This window comes from Lampetra fluviatilis, chromosome 12 (assembly GCF_964198595.1).
Source record: "Lampetra fluviatilis chromosome 12, kcLamFluv1.1, whole genome shotgun sequence".
Taxonomy (NCBI): domain Eukaryota; kingdom Metazoa; phylum Chordata; class Hyperoartia; order Petromyzontiformes; family Petromyzontidae; genus Lampetra; species Lampetra fluviatilis.
In genome coordinates, this window is record NC_136286.1 from 9931530 (window position 1) to 9952053 (window position 20524).

The 20524-nt window shown below is 48.5% G+C and overlaps 1 protein-coding gene across 5 annotated transcripts in view; it reads right to left on the minus strand.

The window, feature by feature from the left end:
• Positions 1-1152: 1152 nt before the first annotated feature.
• Positions 1153-20524, minus strand: part of LZTS2 (leucine zipper tumor suppressor 2) — a 68707-nt gene continuing 49335 nt past the window's right edge. For 3 of the 5 annotated variants that reach the window (XM_078861597.1, XM_078861601.1, XM_078861599.1), the window contains exons 2-6: positions 14721-15488; positions 9989-10603; positions 8082-8362; positions 4785-5028; positions 1153-2901 (exon numbers count right to left, since the gene is read on the minus strand). In XM_078861597.1, the coding sequence (XP_078717723.1) occupies positions 2008-2901; positions 4785-5028; positions 8082-8362; positions 9989-10603; positions 14721-15449 (2763 nt within the window). In that variant the 5' untranslated portion in view covers positions 15450-15488 and the 3' untranslated portion in view covers positions 1153-2007. Of the gene's footprint in view, positions 2902-4784; positions 5029-8081; positions 8363-9988; positions 10604-14720; positions 15489-19171; positions 19283-20524 lie in introns of all 5 variants that reach the window. The other 2 variants (XM_078861600.1, XM_078861602.1) reach the window with 2 other exon arrangements.

Genomic DNA, 20524 nt, shown 5'->3' on the forward strand with positions numbered 1-20524 from the left:
CATACAAAAGGTGTTATGTGTTTACACCCAGTCGCCAATAATTAGCAAACTATAAAACCCAAGTAGCCACAATCACATGACACAGACATTTTACACAATCACCAGCTGGAAACATTCTGTGAGATTTTGGTACGTACAAAATATGTAATTTCTGTAGTTAGCCTCGAGTGGACTCTTTTGAAAAATGTTGAGTATGAGGTACTGTATATACCAAATCGAGTCCATATGCAGAGTCCCCCGTGGACTTTGGTGATGAAGCAATTTCTATCGAGTGAAAAACAATAAGCAAACATTTACCGTACAGTGTATATAGCAGTGCACCAAAATGTGTACGACGTCTTTACAGAGCTTTGACTAGGCGAGCCTGAATCCACGGCACTGTAAATGAGCAGCACCACGATATTGAAGGGTGTGAGAATCATGGCCTTCAAAACGCATTTAAAGATATTCACGACTGGCATTTTTAGACGTATTATTTTCACGTACAAATGCGAGTGGTCATTAAGCCGCGACAGTCGACGATTATACGAAACACGCTCGAAGCCGCATAAGTACGGCGGGGAAGGATGTAGCATGTTGGACAAGACCGCCGTGTATTCGAGCGAGCAAAGCTAGTCAGTTAACCGCCGAACACGGAGCGCGTCTTCAGCGGGGATTCGGAATTCTTTGGAAACTCGCACATATGGCACCGACGACAACTTCGTCTCGTTCATCGTTGACACCGTTTGCGGGAACACATGCACATTTACACAACGTAATGGTAGGTTTTTACCCTTTTAACTGGTACAAAACTGACACCTTTATTCAAGGCATCATGTTTGCAATGACCACAACACAAGTAGTCAATAAAGCAAACAAAAAGAAGCAACTCTGATAAGGATAATATATTTTGCCACTGTTAAAAGAGATCTCATAGTGTAAATGTTTACCCCGAACTCTCAATACTCTGATATTGCACTGTTTTTGAGTTGTACGCCTTCTGGTGTCATCTGGCCCTACACCAATGGGGACTAGGCTCTAAAGAAAGCCGTCTCGGGTGTGGGCCAATCAACTTCAAGGACAGTGCATATTATCATTCTTATCAGAGTTGCTTCTTTTTGTTTGCTTTTTTGACTACTTGTGTTGTGGTCATTGCAAACATGATGCCTTGAATAAAGGTGTCAGTTTTGTACCAGTTAAAAGGGTAAAAACCTACCATTATATTTTGCCACTGGTAAAAGAGATCTCATAGTGTAAATATTTACACAACGGTTTGACGTTAATTCAGCAACAATGGGGTAACCATGCAAGCACGTAGAAAAAAAACACGCACAAATATTCACATTTTCGTCATGACGGTGGTAGAAACATGAATGTCCACGTAACCTCTACAACGTAGAAAAAGCTACATTACAAACCTACACAAGGACATCTGCGAGGGTTTGACAGCCATCACCAATATATACAAACCGGCGAGCTGCAATATGTACACGTATAATGGCGGTCATGTGCTTGTCCAAACCGAACTAGATGTGCTTATTCCACTGTCTGTTTACAGTAAGTGCAAGCGAACACTGATGAATAAATATTGCCTCGGGTTATGGCAAGAGATAAATACTGTACTGCAGAGAATTAACGAAGTACAAGGACAGACAGATACACACACACACACGCGCGGGTCAGGAAAGTAATTTTCACAATGAACTATCTGTAGCATTTTGGGGGTAGAATATTCCATCCCCCATCACAGCGGGCATCCCGTTTACCAGGAAGTTGAATTAAAGTCATCTCACGGACTTTGCAATGTAAATATTTTGCAATGTTAAAAAGAAAACTGGTTTCGGTGTGACAACATTCTGCTCTTGGCCATAAGGTCAATAGAAATCAATCATTAATTAAGGCTCCATTCTTCGTGGTGCACATTTCTCAGGGGCAGAGATGGCGACTGGTCGATTGTCTGTCTGGCGCTCCCTTCGTAAACAAACGCGCCAAGTCCCTGCCGTGCAGCACAGCCGTCGAGCGGTGCCGTCAGATTTCAGTCGGAGCCACCGCAGAGACCACGGCGCCGGCAGTCGCCGCGTTCTTGTAAGAAAACTCGCTGTGAGCGTCCACCTCCTCCATGTCCCTGCTCTCCAGCTCGGCCGCCATGCGCCTCACCTCGTCCTCCAGCGCGCGGTTCCTCTGGAAGGTCTGCAGGTAGCTCTGCTGCAGCTGCCGCTGGTAGCGGATCACCTTGTCCTTCTCCTCGAGCCACACGCGCCGCTCCTCCTCGAACGCGCCCGCCTGCTCGCCGAGCTTCTCGCGCAGGGCCTCCACCTCCACCTGCATCCTGCTAACGTCGCGCCGCAGGCCCTGCAGCCGGCTCTCCGCCTCCGACCCGTCCCCCGCGCTTCCGCTGCGGTCGTCGCCCTCGGGCGGGAGCTCCGTCAGGCCCCGCGTGCCGACGGGTGGCTTCCCTGGCCCCGGTTGCGCTCCGTCGGTCCTGTTTTCCCCACGGCGGTTTTCGGCCTCCTCCGCCTCACCCTCTTCGTCGTCCTCCTCCTCATCCTCGCGCACCCTTCTGTCCGCGTCGTCAATGCCACGGCCGCCGCCACCGCCGGCGGGGGGGGCGGCCGCGACGTCCGCCAGCTTGCGGCGGAGCTCGGCCGCCTGCGCCTCGTTTTGGGCCAGCTTCTCGCGGAGCAGCGCGGCCTCGCTGGCGCGGCGCTGCAGCTCGTTGGCGCACACCTCGAGCTCGGCCGTCTTGGCGTGGAGGCGGGCCTGCAGGGCGCGCGTCTGCTCGTCGCGCGAGGCCAGCTCGGAGCGCGCGTCGCGTGCCTGCGCGCGCACCGCGAGCAGCTCGCCGAGGCGACCCGCCAGCTCCGCCTGGGCCTCCTTGAGCTGCTGCTTGAGCAGAGAGATCTCCCCCGACTTCTGGCACACCTGTGGCACGCCGTCGTCAGAAACACACCGAGGACTCTGAAAATTAAAATTTTTAAATTCGAGAAAGGGGGGGAAATTATATGAGGGACGAACGAAACCCGACAAAAAAAAAAAGGGGCACACGCGTGGGGGAAGAGACGAACGTGACGAGTCAGGGTTTTCCAACGTGTTTACACCTGAGATGGACCACGAGAACGTACGCAGTCGTATTGTCGCACACCTGGAAATACAGCCATACAATTACCGTAGCTTACCGTAGGTTACAACGTTGGCATGCAACATCTCTTAACACTCTGATATCCGTGATTGAGAAGAGAATGTAAAACATGAAATCGTACTGTGCCCACCCACACGTGTACACATTGCACATGGGTTTGCCTGTATCTGGATCTGATAAACCCACGCTAATATTGACACTGCCGACACTCATTCCCCTCCACGTAGGCCCCGAGCAAAACATAAAAGGAGCTATGCTCTGATTAAGGGATACTGGTCGCAAATGGACTCATTGTGTCCTGGACGGAGAGAGCGAAAACAAAGACAAAGATCCTCTCCGTACAGCGCTAACAGACTTTTGGGGCAAGTGCTGTTAGCGAGTAGCACCGATGAAGGCCGGCACGGCACACGAGGGGGTGGGGGGTGGCCAGCACCACACAGAGCAGATGGCAACACTCACTCAAAGTGCGAGTGGTCACAACAACAGTCGTCTCCATGCTAATGGGGTGAATGCAACTCCTTCCATCGCTACAGTATATTTATTATCCATTCCTCCTAAAATCAATCAGTTCACGTTCCTGTTATCCTGGCCGTCAGCTGCCGCACGACACAAAGCTTTTGACCGGATAAGTTTTCCTCAATATATTCGTTTTCTTTGTAAGGCAGTGTTACTGAGGAATGTTTCGAGCCGTTTGTCATTTCTGCTTGTGCACCGCTGCGCCAATGCAGGATCGCCAAATAAAGTGTCCGGGTAAGATGGGTGGCCGATTCGTTGTGGCAAATGTTTTTCTATACTCCCAGTCTTCGCACGGACGGACGAGTGCTAAATGCATCTCATTATCTTCGCCTCTCGAGTTTAAAACGCACCTCTTCTCCATTGCCCATTCTCTTCCTCTTTCCTCCCACCCCTCAATACCCCCCCCCCCACCATCCACTCCCCTAACCCCAAACTCACCCTCCTCTATCGTGGTCACCCATTCCGTATAACTTGAACATCCCGCGCCATCTAAATAATATATTTATACAGCTTTATTTTATTATGTGAAGTGCCTTGAGCTGAAGTGTTCTATAAATATAAAATAAGGAGTCAGCTGGAGGTGATAGCACATTCTTTCCTTTTACGTGTTCATCTGCACTCTGTGTATACATATACTGTGCGGGTCACTCGGGTTATTTGACGAGACTTCATCACACTGGTCAGTGCAAATTGGCGAAGGCGGGGAGCATGAAAGTACAGTATAACGATGAAATGTGTTGCATTCCCTCCGACTGCTTGCCACGTAGCCACGGAAACTTGTCGATCCAAGCAACATCCAGATTCACCCCTGCTCAAGCTTTTTAAGCCTAGTGAGATCGGACGCGTGTCAGCCGATTTGGTCAAACTGACGTTTCACCGTTTGGATGAAGAGGAGCAATCTGTGCGGACACACACACACACGTGACAGGATTCGCACCGAACACGCCCGGAGAAGTGGCGTCTCTCTTTACTCGTACATGCGCGGCCGCTCTTAATGCGGCGGTGCGTTAAGCGATGGCAGCGACGCGTTACGTCGTAGTAGACAGCAGCGGTGCGTTTCGCCGAACTTCTTTGCGCACCGTACGTAGGCCAACCGTGCTTAAATTGGAGGTGCGGGAACACGGGTGGCGCAGCTGTGCGTTAACGTCACCTCCCACTTGGTCTCCTCCAGGCGCGGGGCCAGCTCGTTCTGCTGGCGCTGGAACGCGGAGCAGTGCTTCTCCAGCGTCTGGCAGTTCCCCTGCATGCGGGCCACCTCGTCCTGCAGGCGCCCCACCTCCTCCTGCAGCCGGCGCTTCTCCTGCGTCAGCTGGAACACCTGCAGCTGCGCCATGTGCTGCGCCCGCTGAGCCTTCTGCCCGGCCTGGCGCAGGCGTGCCCCGTACGCCTGCCTGCTGGTCCACGAGCGGAAATTGTGGCATTGGGGTGGGGGGCGGGGGACGGGGGAGGCAAGGGTCAACAAGGAATGGTCGGGCGTGAGGCTGGTGGTAGTGTTGGGTGGCAGAGAGACGTACGAGAGGTAGAGGGTGCATGTTTGAGTTGAGATGGACAGCGGCTTTTGGCGAGCGATAGAACAAAGACGGGTACTGCATAGCATCCCTTTCAGATGCGCTTCTGCGGCCGTCTGGAATGCTCTACCTTCCGATGTTAATAAGCCACTTGCAGCTATGCAATTTTAAATCTAGAATGAAAACGAATTTCTTTAGAACTGTTGTGTTTGTTGTCCTTCCCCCGTACCTCTGATTAGCACGGTTGGCTACTTACAGTGCAAAAGAAGTTCAACATACAGACACAATAAGAAGAGGGCATGAAAATACAGAAGGTGGCAGAGTGAGCTCCTAAGAATGAAGAGGAGATGTGTGCATGGGAAACAATATGTATGTAAATATAACAAGTTACATAATGTCACACTCATACATTATATGAAAGCAGGGTGGGAAGTGGCATTAAAATAAAAGCATCCTCTACACATACGAATACACAAAGATAAAGATCCCCCGTGTAGCCTGAACAGATTTTTGGGTGAAGTGCTGTTCGCGAACACCTATGAAGGCCAGCATGGCACGTGAGGGGGTGGGGGGTAGGCAACACCATGCCCTGCAGCCTTTGTATCCCCAGTGGCGATGTTTACACACTGCACCAGGTACTCATTTGAGGCCAAGCCGACCTAGAGGAAGCCCAGGACCGGTTTAGATAATCGTCACTGGTGTTGACCGAGCGGGAATCGAACCCAGGCCACCACTTACTACCAACTGCCTACAGTATTGAGTTTGTCTTAATTCTTTCGCAGCAGATGTAACTATTGCTGCACACATTGTTTTTTTGCATATGATCACACAATTTCGTGCGGTGATGGATAAATATTAATTAAACCTTTCCTTGATATGCAGAGTGCTACACTATTTTCCAGCTTTAGGTAATCCGCATCACTTTACTATAGACTGTACTTTCAATTGTGCTGGAGTGATGTTGGAAACAGTGAATATACAAACTTTGACATAACATTCCTATTTGTCATGGTTTTTTCTTGCATTATCACATTTTTGGGAGATCCCCAAAGATCCATATCAGCATGATGTTACATTTTCCTGCTACAAGCATCCTCCCAACATTTTCCAAGTATTACATCGTTTAGAATTCTGCCTCTACCATATATTGTAAATATATTTATAACCATGTTTTTTCTTCCCCATAAAAAACTTTTATCGCACCAAGATGTGGCACGAGCCGTGAGAAGCAAAGACTGGACTTCCAGATGTATGCAGTGAGAGATCTGGAGACATTACAAGGAGATCCATTAAAGGTTTTTTTTGGGTTAGATCGCGTGAATATAAAAGTGTCGTTAAACCTGCCACCGCCCGACACAGCCAATTACTAAGGTTTGTCACGTAAACAGAACATGCCAATTAGTTACTCGTTCAGCACACCAATTAGTTACGAATTACTAATTGGCTGTGCCGGGTGGTGGAGGGTTTAACGACACATTTGTATGCACACGATCTAACCCAAAAAAACCTCCATTATGGATATTGTTCGAGAAAGGCTACTGCGTGTTAAACATTGCAAGGATGTATGGAGGGAGACAAATACAGCATGAGAGGTGTGAGAGGTAGAAAGAGACGAACAGGTTTAGGATAAACAGACAGCATGAAGTGAAGTGTGTTCTGGGAAGAAACATTATTCTCTGGTCCATGATTTTCTCTGGTTCATGATGTAAAATTTCTCTGGAACTCCTGGAGAATCTCGGAATGGGGTTTCGCTGTAATTATAATGCGAGTGCAATTGAAGTTTCGCTTAATTACACTCACAGCCAAATAAAACCAACCGATTTGCATTACAACTGAATGAACAATATTTCCTGATGCTTATATAGCATAAATAATAATTCTTATCGTTTGAGATGGTTTAAACTTTTTATTTTTTGCGATATAATGCTTTGGCTTTGGTGCATTCAGAACAATAACAAAACGTCAAAACATCCATCAATAACTCTGCCCTGAAAGGAACGAATAAAGATATGCATTAGCCAACATTTCAGCCAATGGCCCTTCATCATACCTCTCTGCTTTGTGGTTAATTTGGATAACAAGCCTCATAACAAGCCCCATAACAAGCCCCGATAAGAAAACCAACCTTCGGTTGAGCAGCCATTGCCGTAAATTATCCACCCCACCACCTACACACATTCCATGTGAAGACAGCGGCAGCACAAAGCTGCGCAGTTATTTTTTGTGGGTTATTTAAGTGCCCCAAGGGTCCAAGCAAATCCAACAAATCAGGAATGACGAGAATTCCATGCCAAAGTCACTGACATACGAGGCACAAGTTTTAATGAACATCCCTTCTTTAATTGCATCATGCCACCTAATTTATCACTTGCCGACCATATTTTATACGGCGCGGATGAGGCTGCGGAGGCATGTGTGGAGCATGTTCGGTGGCCGCTATTTTGGGCTTCTCTGAATAATATATTTTTTATGACTGCTTCAATGGCCAGATATAAATCGTTACACGGGCGGAAATTCTCAGCCGCGTCATACCTCAGCTCAGCAAGCCTGGCCCTCGACAGCACTCGGCCCTTGGTATTTGCAGATTTGCAACCCAGAGGAGCCACAATAAAAAAAAGAAATACTACGTGTGAAATGGAAGGATCCCGGACCCAATGGTGCACTGACCAGACAAATTTTTTTTGTATTATTAAGAGAAAAAAAAAATTTCCTTGGCAGCTATCACCACCCACAGTCAACGGCTTATAGAGAGAAAAAGTAATGGTGGCGAGGTCATGTGACAGGGTGCCTCAACCAGTAGAGGTTGTGCATTTTCGTGTTTTCTCTGTACACCTAAAGAATTCAGCTACGGGGAACTTGCCAAATGCAGGAGACAACAACGCGGGAGACAGTCGTATCAACCAAACAACGCCAAAAAATCCATTCCCTCAGCGTCGTACCTCAGCTCGGCAAGCTCAGCCTCCGAGGGCCCGGGCCCTCGGTCGTCGCGGGCGTAGGGGACGGTCGGGCCGCCCTCGCCGCCCGCCTGCCGCGTCCACCGCCGCCGGAACTCCTCCTCCACGTCGTACGGGTCGTCGGAGCACGGCGACTGGTCGCACGAGCCCCCCGCCTCGCTGCCGCCAGTGCCCGTCGGCCGCCGTCCCCCCCCTTTGCCGCCGCTGCTGCTGGAGGAGGAGCCGCGGCCGCTGTCCAGCGTGGAGCCGCCGCTGAGCATCCCTGACTGCGCGGAGGGGTGGGGGGGGGAGAACCACGACGCGAGCGGGGTGAGCGGACGGACGGGCAAACGGACGAGCGAGCGAGCGAGCAGAAGAGGTGGCAGCGCACGGGCGAGCGCGGGGTGCGAGGATAAAGTGTGCGCGCTAGCGTGGGCGGACGCGCGCGGCAAACGACTCGCAGAGATGATGCGTGCGCGCTCTTGCAAACGTACATCGGAGAGAACAAATCATGCGGTCATGAGAATGGGTCCACGTGCCTCGTGGTTTTAACAGCTCTGAGTGTGTGCGTGTGTGCGTGTATGTGTGAAACGCTCGTGAATGCACGAGCATGGATGTGTGTAATTTCCCCAAAAATAGACGAACAAATGGAACAAGAGGCACGTGTGAAACAATTGTCTCTTCCGCTCACAAGCTACGAAAAGCTATGGGATCTACAGTCAGGTGTTATGTGTGGATTTTCAGTACAATGTATTCAGTTGATAAGACATTTTTGAACATTGAATTTCCATTCTGCTAAATATATAAGGCACAATACATCACACAGCCAACTCCGCTCGTTCACAGTTTGGAAAAGCGTGCACTTCATTGTAATAGTGCTCGTGATTTTATTGCTACGTACTTAACAGCTCCCCCGATTGTGTTGTTGGGTTTTGTCGCTTGCTGTTCGGACAGTTTACTTTATGTTCTTCTTGGTTCTTTCGGTAAAGTCACGTAGAAGGGAAGTAATAAAATAATAAAAATAAAACATAATAAAACAATTCTCACGACGTTTCGGCCACAACGCAAGCAGCCGTCCTCAGGCGAATAATGAAACACCACCAAGCTTGGAGCGTATATTTAAGCTGGGTTAGAGGGGGGGAGGTGGGAAGAAGAGCGCCTAGACAAAATAATTTGCATATCAAGAGGAATTCAGCATATGGAAAATGCGTAGGAGGTGGGCTGGGGGGGTTCCAAATCAATACTATGCCCGTGCATTATGCAGGATTAGCAGCATCAAAGGGGGGGGGGAGGGGGGTAGCATTAACAAAGGAAAGGAATGTTAATAGTATGTAGCTGCAGTTACTAAACAACCACGTAAAAAACTAAAGTATAAACTGCATAACAAACTAAAGTATAAACTACATAGCATCATCAGTATACTTACTATATTCTACAATAAGCTGAGTTACTAACAGTAAGTAATACATACAAAATTCTACGTTGTAAAAAATTATATAATATGCTTCCATCTAAACTTTATTCTCTTACATCACACGCGTCTATACCGTACTATATACTGCCATAGACAAACCCAACATTAAATTACATACTGTATTGCTATAAACCACCCTATACCTTATACATTTTAATGTTGTTTAGCCATGTGGGAAATCAAAGAGACCAAAGATAATCCGATTTGCAAGAGTGACTCGGGTCACCAAAATGACGAAAAAAAATAATGCAACAACGTAAAACCAACTTCAACAATGGGGCAAATAACCAATTAATTTCCTGAAGCTCTCGGCACGTGCAGGGAAAAAAAACATCATGCCAAACAACAGGCAGTAAGACCCAAAAACACGTCAGAGAGCAACGAAGAAAGGCATTAAACAGTGTGGGAAACAAATCCAATTGTCGTGTGCGTCACAAACCTCAACGGCCGAGGCCTTCCTGCCGGATGAGAGCCCATTGTGGTGGTGATGGGACATCATCGTGGCAGGCGGGGGCGGTTGCAGCGGCGCTCCGCTCGCGATGTGGTCGATGTGGCCCGTCGAGGCACTGATCTTCCCCACGATGTGCTGATGATGATGATGTAGCTGCTGCTGCTGGTGCTGCTGCTGGTGCTGCACCCCCCCGGGCCCTCCCACCACGCACAGCCCGTCCACCCGCCCGATGGCACCGGCCACTCCGGCCCCTACGGACGTGGGCAGACTGGACAGCGAGTTGCGGCCCGAGTCCGACAGTAGGCACTGTCCTGCGGCAGCCGCGTGCTGGCCCACGTTCTGGTAGAGGCCCTCGGTGGAGCTCCACTTGCTGGGAGGCGCGATCGAGTTGGGCACGGCGCACTTGACCTGCTCCAGCGGGAAGATGCCCTTGAGGGGTCGAGGCCCCGAGGTTTGCGAGGGCCGCTGGGAGCTGCTGCCGCCACCACCACCGCCGCCGCCGCCACCGCCGCGGGAGGAGCCGCCGCCGCTGCCACCGCCGCCAGACAACGTTGTCGCCGCCGGCTTGAGGGCGATGGGACGGATGAGCTTCTTCTCCACACTCTGAAACAAAATGGGTGGTGGTGGTGGTGGGGGGGGTAGAGGAGGTACGAGGGATGAAGGCGGAGAAACGAAAACAAATAAATGTCAGAGAAAACAAAAGCAACCTTTGTGTTGCGTGGAAAGACGCTACGCAGTTATTGCCAAAAACCTGGGTTAATCTAAAAAGTATTTTTTGCCTAGAGCCCCTCACCGTTATGAATGTCACCGCCTCGTGCGATCCTTCTGAATGCTGACCGATCGGATAAGCGAGTTTTAACTTGCCCCACACCGCCGCGGCCGAGAATTCGGTCATTTCATTGGAATGTGGGCGGCATTGATAAGCCGAGTCAGTGAGGCGGCGGCGGCGGCGTGTGGCCATTGTCTGGGTGACGGGTGACACCTGCGAACGCCCACAGGACTCTGGCTGTCTCCACAGCGCATTCTGCCCAAAAAGGAACTCGTCCCACTGCAGTGTGAACGCCGCCACAACAACGTTGGCCACTGCAATTAAGACGAACGTTTGGCAAGCAGCCGGGGTGAAACGATTTTAAACGCGACGGTTGTCTTCTGCCCGTGTTCAAGAGTAATACTTCATGGTGTTCATATAACTCTGAGCTAAAGTATTACCGATTCGATTAATTGAGTATTTGTATTTACGATATTTGTACTAACAAATACTTACACATTTTCATTGTTTCTGTGCAGGGTGGTCTTGACAAAGAAATGTATATTCGCAGCCAATGAAATGGGCGAGCGTGTGTTTCTGCATGTAAGCAATCCATTATTGCTGACAGGCGAGGAAGGAACGCATGCGATGGATGGAATTTATGAAGACGCCCTGAAGAATTTCAATAAGGGCTTACACAGTAAGTGCAATGGCTTCCTTCACCTAGGTGAATTAGCTTACGTGTGGCTTCGTTCACTAAAAGAAAAACCCAGGAACACCCTGGTGCATGTCCAAAATACGTAGGATGAATAATGAGACAAAGTGACAAATTACCTTTGCATTTAATCCAAAAATAACTTTTAAAAAAACCTGTTCGGCTCACGCTGTGCTTATTTATAAAATAGGAACACACGGTATTGTTATTAATCTTTACTCAGGAAAATGCCCGAAAGCTTCAGTCTTAAATACGTTATAGTTATGTAAGTATTGCTTGCAACGTTACAATTTTTTTATTCATCAGTAAAAAGGGATGGGGCGGGTGGTGGTACAGTGGTTCGAACTCCGTGATATACATTCAGTGACCCGAGTTAAATTTCCGGCCGTGGCTAATAACATCAATGACGAGCGATATCTGAATTGATTTGGCATCGGGCATCCGTCATCACCAACCCACACTGACCAATGTAGTGCAGTAAGGTCAAACAACCCCCACGCTTGAAAGGATGTGCGGGAGAGGGGGGGGACTCCATCCAGCAGTGGCATGACAAATGGCTGTAAACTACAATTCTTAAATAACTTTGATGTACATTAACATGCATCACGACCATCAATGCAATCTTCCTTAGTTGTGGTGCATTCTGGTTTTATTAATGTGGGGGGTGTGTCTGTGGAGAAAAGTTTGGGAAAGGCCCTTCATGATGAATCTGTTGCAAAAAAAAATGTAAAACCTCAAAATGTACCAGAGCTGCCTTTTTCACAGAAACTGTCAAGGTGATTTCTAAAAAAACATGTTTTTATTATTTTCCGAATACAGTACTCCGCGCTAAAAATAACCTGAATGTTTGTTTATGCAGATGACAAGGATGTTTAACAAGTTAGGGCAGGCCCTCGTCACAAACAAAACAGTGAACTTAAAGTCCTCCACCCTAACGCCTTCGGTAAACACATTTCTGAAATGCTATTAGAATTGAATTAAATAACGTACTACTTACTATGAAATTACACCAAAAACACAATGAGATTGGTTGACTTCACCTCTTGGTTATTTTGCTCAAGGGGACCGTCCATAAATGACGTCACGCGATTTTGGACGATTTTTGACCCACTCTCCATCGGCACACGGCGTCACAAAAGTCAGACCCCTCTCAAATATGACGTCACAAAGCTCTGCCCCCCGCCCCCCAAAATAAGAACATGCTTCAAATCGCTTTAAACTATTGTCATTGTAGTGCGTATTTAATGTGGCGCTGCACTCTGATGTTGTAGGAGATCGTCACAAATGTCTGACCCCCCCCCCATAGGTGTGTGACGTCATTTATGGACGGCCCCCAAAATCTACTGGCACCATTGTGTGTGGCACTGTCACCCCCTCTGAGCAAGTGCACATGCTTTAGCACCCATCAGTTTGTTTTTGTTTTTCCTGCAAGGAGATATTTATTAAATAATACATCAGAGATCTTATATAATGTAAATCTATAATATCTGTATCCTGATCTTCATCCACACCATTGGAGAGGGAACGCCGCTGAGGCGAGAGGGAACCACAGACACGCAATGAAGGCAGCCTGGGGGCGATGAGCCGGTACCAGCAATTGCCAAAGCTCTGCATTCCTCTGTATATTAAGGTGTCATTGGGAAATTCATGAGTGTTTAAATGTGGGGGGAAACTGGAGCATCCGGAAAACCCCATGCGTGTGAGGGGAGAAACACCAATTCCAAACAGAACAGGCAGTCTGCTGTACTGCCCTCTCCTGGCAAGCCAGAGGATTAGCGCCTCAACGCCGACGGGAACGGGGTACGATTCACCAATACTTGTCTCCACAGTGCTGGACAATAGGTGTGTGCCACGACTGCCCGCCTAAGGTTGCCGTCAAATGTAAGCTCACCAACCATGGACACGAGCATACACATAATAATAACTAGCACTGCCACAGCTGGCGTGGGAGGTGTCACATCAGCGTGACACACGGACCGTTTCAAGGCTGTGTGATTTAGGTGATGTCACCGCCATGCACTTGCCCGCCGCCTGTGGGCTAGCCAGCCAGCAAAACTTTTTTCAAATAGAGTATGATAGAACTCCGCGTAATCAACCGTTCAAGATAAGAGAAAATAAATACCTTCACAACTAATGCATTTAACAACCATGGAACATTGAAAGTTGCCTATATTATACCAGATCATGTTAAGGATGTCAGTCACTATAAACGCCAAAAAGGCTCAGTCAAACTGAAGCGACTTGTCAAAAATTCTAAGAGCAGCGTGAGAAACCTCGCAAGCCGTCCTTGCACAGCCACCTTGTTCAAATATATACTTGTTCACACATTTTTTTAATTTAATTTATGTAGTTTCTACACAATACAAGGAGTAAAACAGCCTTGTGCTGTGCCACCTTTTCAAGAGCGTCATGAGGCATTTGTACAGACAAAGAGGCAGCAGCAGCATAAAAAGCAACTTGCGATGATAAAGGAAATCTAAATTATGCATTAGCAGACACGATGGATTGCAGCACACCACAGCGAACATCCCACTCACACGCAGATAATTGCGCACTGATAAAATATTATTTAACTTCCATTCACATGTTACGAATGTCACTTTTGATTTCCCACACCGCAGTGGCTAACCCTATTTATTCTTTAAGGCAGGGTTCTTAAACTATATTTTATGGTGGGCCACATAATAAGATTGCAATGTGCTGGCATCGCGTACATGTGCCTTCTAATCTATACCCGTGTCTTCAGGTCTCTCAGATATATTTTGTTAATCTTTATCTCTTGTATACAGTGCTCTCATCTCTATCTATTGTTTTCTATTTTTAATATCCGTATATCTCCGTCCGCCTGCGAGCCAAATCTCTTGCTGGGTCACAGTTCGATTAGCCACTCACAATAAACAGCCTTCACAGGCCACATCTGACCTGCCGGCCGCCCAGTTGAAGAACCCTGCTTTAAAGGCAGGGCAAAGATGAATACACGTCTCTTTCTAAACTCCCGTTTGTGATAACGCATTGCCAACCGAACTGTGACCCAGCAAGAGACTTGCATCCCACTGGGATTTTTGCACACAGCATTGATATACGGTGCTTTTTTCCGGAAAACGTTGCTGTTTTTTCCCTGGATTCTTCTGTTTGCGAGTAGTCACTTTAATATGTTTCTTGTTCATGTTTTTATTTGTTGCAGTTGCACCCGATTCAAGGAGCCGAATGGCTCACAGGGCTATACCAAATAAATGAAACTGAACTTTTCTGCTCACCTTTTCCAGCCTCCCAGAGATGGGCACGATCTTGGGCGGAGGCCCCCGTATGTCCTTGATGAGCGGCACGCCGGCCACCTGCACGCCGCCCGCGCCGCCGTCGGCAGGCTCCATCGCGCCCCTCTCGTCGCCCCCCCTAAGGCTGCCGCTGTTGAGCTGCACGTACTCGCCCTGCCCCAGTCCGTTGGCGCCGCCCAGCCTCTCGGCTGCCGACCGCTCGTCCTTGATGAGCCGAGCCACGGCCGGTTTGGCGGCCGCGACGCGCTCCTCGCTCAGCAGGTTCGCCACTGACTCCTTGGAGGAGAAGCCCTTCTTGAGCAGCCCGTTGCGCTGCAGCAGACCCTGCTTGAGGTGCGGCGCACGGCCCGCGTTGCTGCGCAGGCCCTTGGCTCCGGCGTGCTGGGGTCCGCCGCTGCCACCGCCGCCACCGCCACCGCCGCCCGAGATCAGGCTGCTCACGCTGCCCATGTTGCCAACACCGCAGCCGGCCCCGGCACCGGCGCTAGCGGCGGCGGCACTTTGCGCGAGGCTGGGATCGGAGGCCGAGGTTCGCAGGGGGGCGGCCGGTGGCGGTGGCCAAGCCCGGGACTGTGTCTGTGTCTGTGCTGGCGGTGTACGCGGAGGTGGAGGCTGTCGCACGCCTTGCCGGCGGTCGGAGAGCAGCGGCGGTGGAGAGGTTGGGGACGTGGACTCAGCCGAGAAGAGAAGCAGAGCCTGGAGCATGGCCATGCCGAATGCTGGACGCCACCGGGGACCACGCCGGACTCACTGGCAAGGAAAAGACAGGGTGGGGCGTTATTGAAGGGGTAACGTAAGAAGAGCAGCAAATTACACCGAATTCAGCCTTCAGAATGTGGAGGGAAACTACAGGGTGAGTGCTTTGGAAAGTAAAGGTATGCATCGCTTTGTTGAGCACTCCGAGTTCTACGTTTAAACTTACACATTCCCCTGAATCTCTACTATACCTGTAAGACGAGTTATTGATACGTTCGAGTTAAAAGTATGACGCTGTGGTTTGGCCAGCCTAATTGAATAGCAACATTTTTTTGAGTTGGTTGTCTCCATGACCTTTCGTAGCCTATTTATTGTACACATGCTGTAGAAATAATTGGCAAACGATAAACCTATTTATGAAAAACTGATGTAGAATGTTTAAGATGGAATAAGGGTGGAATGTGGTACATGCTTCTCTGGTAATGAAAAGACAACTCTTCCGTGAGGTTGGTAATTGCTCTCTCGGTTAAGAAGTCACGACTCCCTGCACATTTCCACGTTGGCAGACTATGGCCAACAGTCGGCTCTTGTCTCATGCCTTTATCCTTGGCCTCCTCATGGACAAAGACAAAGATCCCCCGTATAGCCTTAACAGACTGTAGGGGCAAGTGCTGTTAGCGAGCACCTATGAAGGCCGGAACGGTACACGAGGGGGTGGGTGGCCAGCACCACGCCCGACCGCCTTTGTCTCCCCAGTGGCGATGTTTACACACCGCACCAGGTACTCATTTAAGGCCGAGTCGACCTAGGGGAGGCTCAGGACCGGTTCAGATCATCGTCACTGGTGTTAGCCGTGAGCGGGAATCGAACCCGGGTCGCCAGGTTCATAGCGCAGCGCGCTAACCGCTACACCACCGCTCCCCCTCATGGACACACACACACAATTTATAGCATGCTCCTTCCATGAGATCCAACTTTATTCAATAATCTTAGTGCCAGTGCTATAAGCAAGTGAAACTAAACAATTTTTTTTAATCTTACCAAATAAGGCCCACTGAGCTACAGCAAACTCCAAATATACAGGCGTCAGGATCGGGATCGAACCCGCGATCTCCTGCATAGCAGGCGAGGAAGTTAACATCTCCCAACCACTGTGCCCCTTTCGTAAACAGACAAAGTGTGGGGGGGCAGGGTGGCTACCCTGGACACCCCTCACTCCCGAGGTGGGCACCGCCTCAATGCCCAGGCCTAATTGTTGGATACTGAAGTAAGCGGTGGCGGCAGGTGGCTCAAAACATTTGGCGAGGTGGTGCTGCAGGCGCCTAAACAGCCATCTTGCTGTGCGCTGAACCCATCAATTTGAGTTCAATTCCTGGCTATGGCTAACAAAAGTGGGAAGCACAATCTGACACCGGTCCTGGGCCACTCCTTCACCAACCCATAATGGCCAGAGTGGTGAAGTATGCTCAAGACCGACACGGCATGGGGCAGACTTTTTGCAGCAGTAGTTAGACGAATGGCTTAATAATTAAAGGATAGAAAGACGATATTTGCATATGAAATACAAATAACTATCAGCATAAGGGCCTTTCACACCAGTGCTTCACAGCAGCATTTGTTTAAACAAGCAAACTCAGGACTGGCTTTTACTTCTTGTTCTCAAATCAGCGGAATCAGGATTATTAAATGACAAGTGCTGGGTTAAATTTCGATTTAAAGCTTTCGTGACTGCAGGGATTCATCTTCTTGGTTCTTTCGGTAAAGTCACGTAGAAGGGAAATAAAAAAAAATTTGTATTTTTATTATTTTATTATTTCCCTTCTACGTGACTTTACCGAAAGAACCAAGAAGCAGTGCTGGGTTGCCAGATATTACATTCAAGATCTCTGCACTTTGATGTTTGGGAGTCCGGTCACCACTTTGACAGTCCCAACTTCGTTGTGGTTCGTGTGCATTGTGGTTGAGAATCGTGGGAAAATAAATAAACTAATGTTGACCGAATAATGAGTTTTGTACACTTTTGAGGGGCACAATTTTCACGGAGCGCTATTTACTGTAACATCTGGCAACCCAGCACCAATGTGCTGATGAAACTCGGTAAATCGAAACGGGCTCGGTTTTTCTGATGGAAAACACTGGTCCGCCCACTGGCTGATGAACAAAAAAAACACCGCAAAGAAGGGTTTCCTGTCCGTCCATGATTTATGTGTTACCCTTGGATCTCCACCACAACGCACAATGAGTTTCATACATTTATTCAACTTATTGTTCTGGACCACTGGAATTTAGACGTAACATTTGTCAACCCCAAGCAAGTGTGTGGATGTTTTGAAAGCTGGACTGTCATGTAAAATGTCCAACTGTCCTCACATCGTGGGATAAGCTTGGATATGCAGCCATCATCACCAATGACCAGTAATTACTCAAAAGACATGCATGGTATGATTTTGCATTATTTGACATGAGTTTATATGTTTTATTTAGCTTCAGGCAAGACACAGGCTCCACATTTCGAGTATATAAATTGGAGGGTATTAAAATGCTTTAATATTACATAATTAACAAAAAAACTGGCACAGAGATTGAGGGAGTCGCGGAGGCATTAAGCACGATTCATTAAAATTGATGTAAATAATTAACGCGAAATCACTCGCCACAAAAAGAGCTGTTTTTGTTGAAATAAATGAAAGCTGTAATGCATAAAATTACCCGTCGCCAGACCCAAATAATAAGTATTAACTTTGCATTTTTTTTTTGCCGAATGTTGTAGGGGTTTCCATGTCTTGGGTTCATTGGCTTGCCATATGGTGTGAACGAGCAAGAAGGTGCGACATCACAGGCCAGCATCCTCGTACATGCGTGTGCGTGCACTGTGACATCCCCCTCGATGTAACACAACACTCAAAACCAACATATGGCCTCACGCGCTACTGCCACCGGCAACTGTAACTTCGTTACTACGACGAGGGAGGTGCATGGGGGTGGGGGTGGGGCAGAAAGCACATGGCACTCAGTAAGCATGTCACTGTCACTCTCCCTGCAGGACAAAGATCCCCTGTATAGCCTTAACAGACTGTTTGGGGGAAGCGCTGTCAGCGAGCACCTATGAAGGCTGGCACAGTAGACGAGGGGGTGGGTGGCCAGCACCACGCCCGGCCGCCTTTGTCTCCCTAGTGGCGACGTTTACGCACTACACCAGGTACTCATTTGAGGCTAAGTCCACCTAGGGGAGGCCCAGGACCGGTTCAAACAATCGTCACTGCTGTTGGCCATGAGCAGAAATCGAACTCGGGTGACCGGATTCGTCGCGCAAAGCGCCAACCATTACACTCCCGCCTCCCTCACATGACGATGATGAATACTAAACCTAAGAAAACATCCGAGATTTTAGTTTCTTCTCCACACTCTTGCTCTTATACCGGGTTGTTGCCATGACATCATCATCATAAAACCTTTCCAGAGCTTTGCCTACCCATCGATGGGGGTCCCATGCTGTGTCACGGCCATGGGGGTTTGACCATGTTTCACCACGTAGGTCACAGTGCGTCACCCATCACTCACGTTAGCAGCTCTGGCTGAGAGTCAAACTCATGCCCGTGGGATCAGAGCGCAGTGCGCAAAGCCTTGACATTATATGCAAGACATAATCGACCTCATGGTACTATTCTGTACGTATTACATTAATAATTTGAAGCTATAGAGCATAGGGGTTGAGCCGTGAAACGATGGGTAACCACCGGACGTTTGCAGGTGTTGTACTTTTGCAGGCGGCGAGTTGTCCAGGTGATGATAGTGCCGAGGGTCATCCCCTCATATCCACGTGGTTTCTCGAGGTACGCCACTTGCCTCTAACATGAAGCCACTCGTTAAATGGTGCTGACCAAACATCTCAATGCTGGGCCTCCCTGATTTTTCATACAAATTTGCATTTGCGAGGTACTGTACTACACCTTTTAGAGAAGAAATCAGTGCACAAGTGGTCACAGTGTGCAAAGGCGCCGAGGTGGTGGGCCGTTAACTACCTGGGAGTTTGCATGTTCTCCCTGTGGTTGTGTGGATTTTTCTCCTGGTTTTTGTCTCAACATTAAGAAACATGCGTTTAGAGTTATTTGGCTGCTATAAATTTCCACATGATAAGCTATCATTTGTGGCCAGGTCGCTTCTGAAAAAGAGCTATATAGCTCAGTGGGCCTTACCTGGGATAATAAAAAAAACTGTTTTTTTAGTTTAGTAAAAAAAAATTACACTGAGAATATGTCCCCCACGAAAAGTGCGCAATCACAGTCACACGAGGCGAGCACCACCCGATGACTGCCAAGGCAGCTGGTGCTGTCCCATGAACATCCCCGTGACTTGCACAGGTGCAGGATGTGAATTCCCTACGGTGCCACCACATCTCACTCGGGGAGCTCCGTCGCACAAACAAAATCTCACAAGCCACAGTGGTGGAAGAGGAATGGGGCAAGTCCAGGCCTCGTGGGGCAGGGCCCAGGCGGCCTTTTCAAGATGGCCACGCTTCTCCATTCACGTGTGAAGTGGCTTGCAAGTAGTAAACCGCGCTTCCTAATTGGACGACATTGAAAGACTGAGCTGTGCCTGGCCCATGGGGCCTTGTGTGTTGCCTATTCATGCGCTCCACAGTCGGTTGGGAATTTTTACGTAGCTATAATTACGTGCACTGTACATGTTTTTTTTTGTGTTTTCATCTGGGAAATTAAATTGTTAGTAAATGTACAGAACCCATTTAAATGATACCACGTGAGACGTGAAGTCATGAATTGGATTATGAGTACAGTAGCCTATCTGAAACATATATGGTAACGGACTGTAAACAGTATACTGTTATTATAACTATCGAACATGGGCATTAATGCTTAACACTTGTCAACCTTAAAAAAAAACCTTGTCAGCGTTCTTACATTTTTAACGGTTGAGCTAAACATTTTGTCCAATTTTCTTTCTTAAAGCAGATCATATTTAGGTGATCGTGTTGAGTCTTCTTCCGACCCCAAGAATTAGTCAGTTTACTGGCCTTTAAGGTCTCCCAACTAATATAAGCTAGCGCTGCAGGCTCAAGTAATAAGTATGAA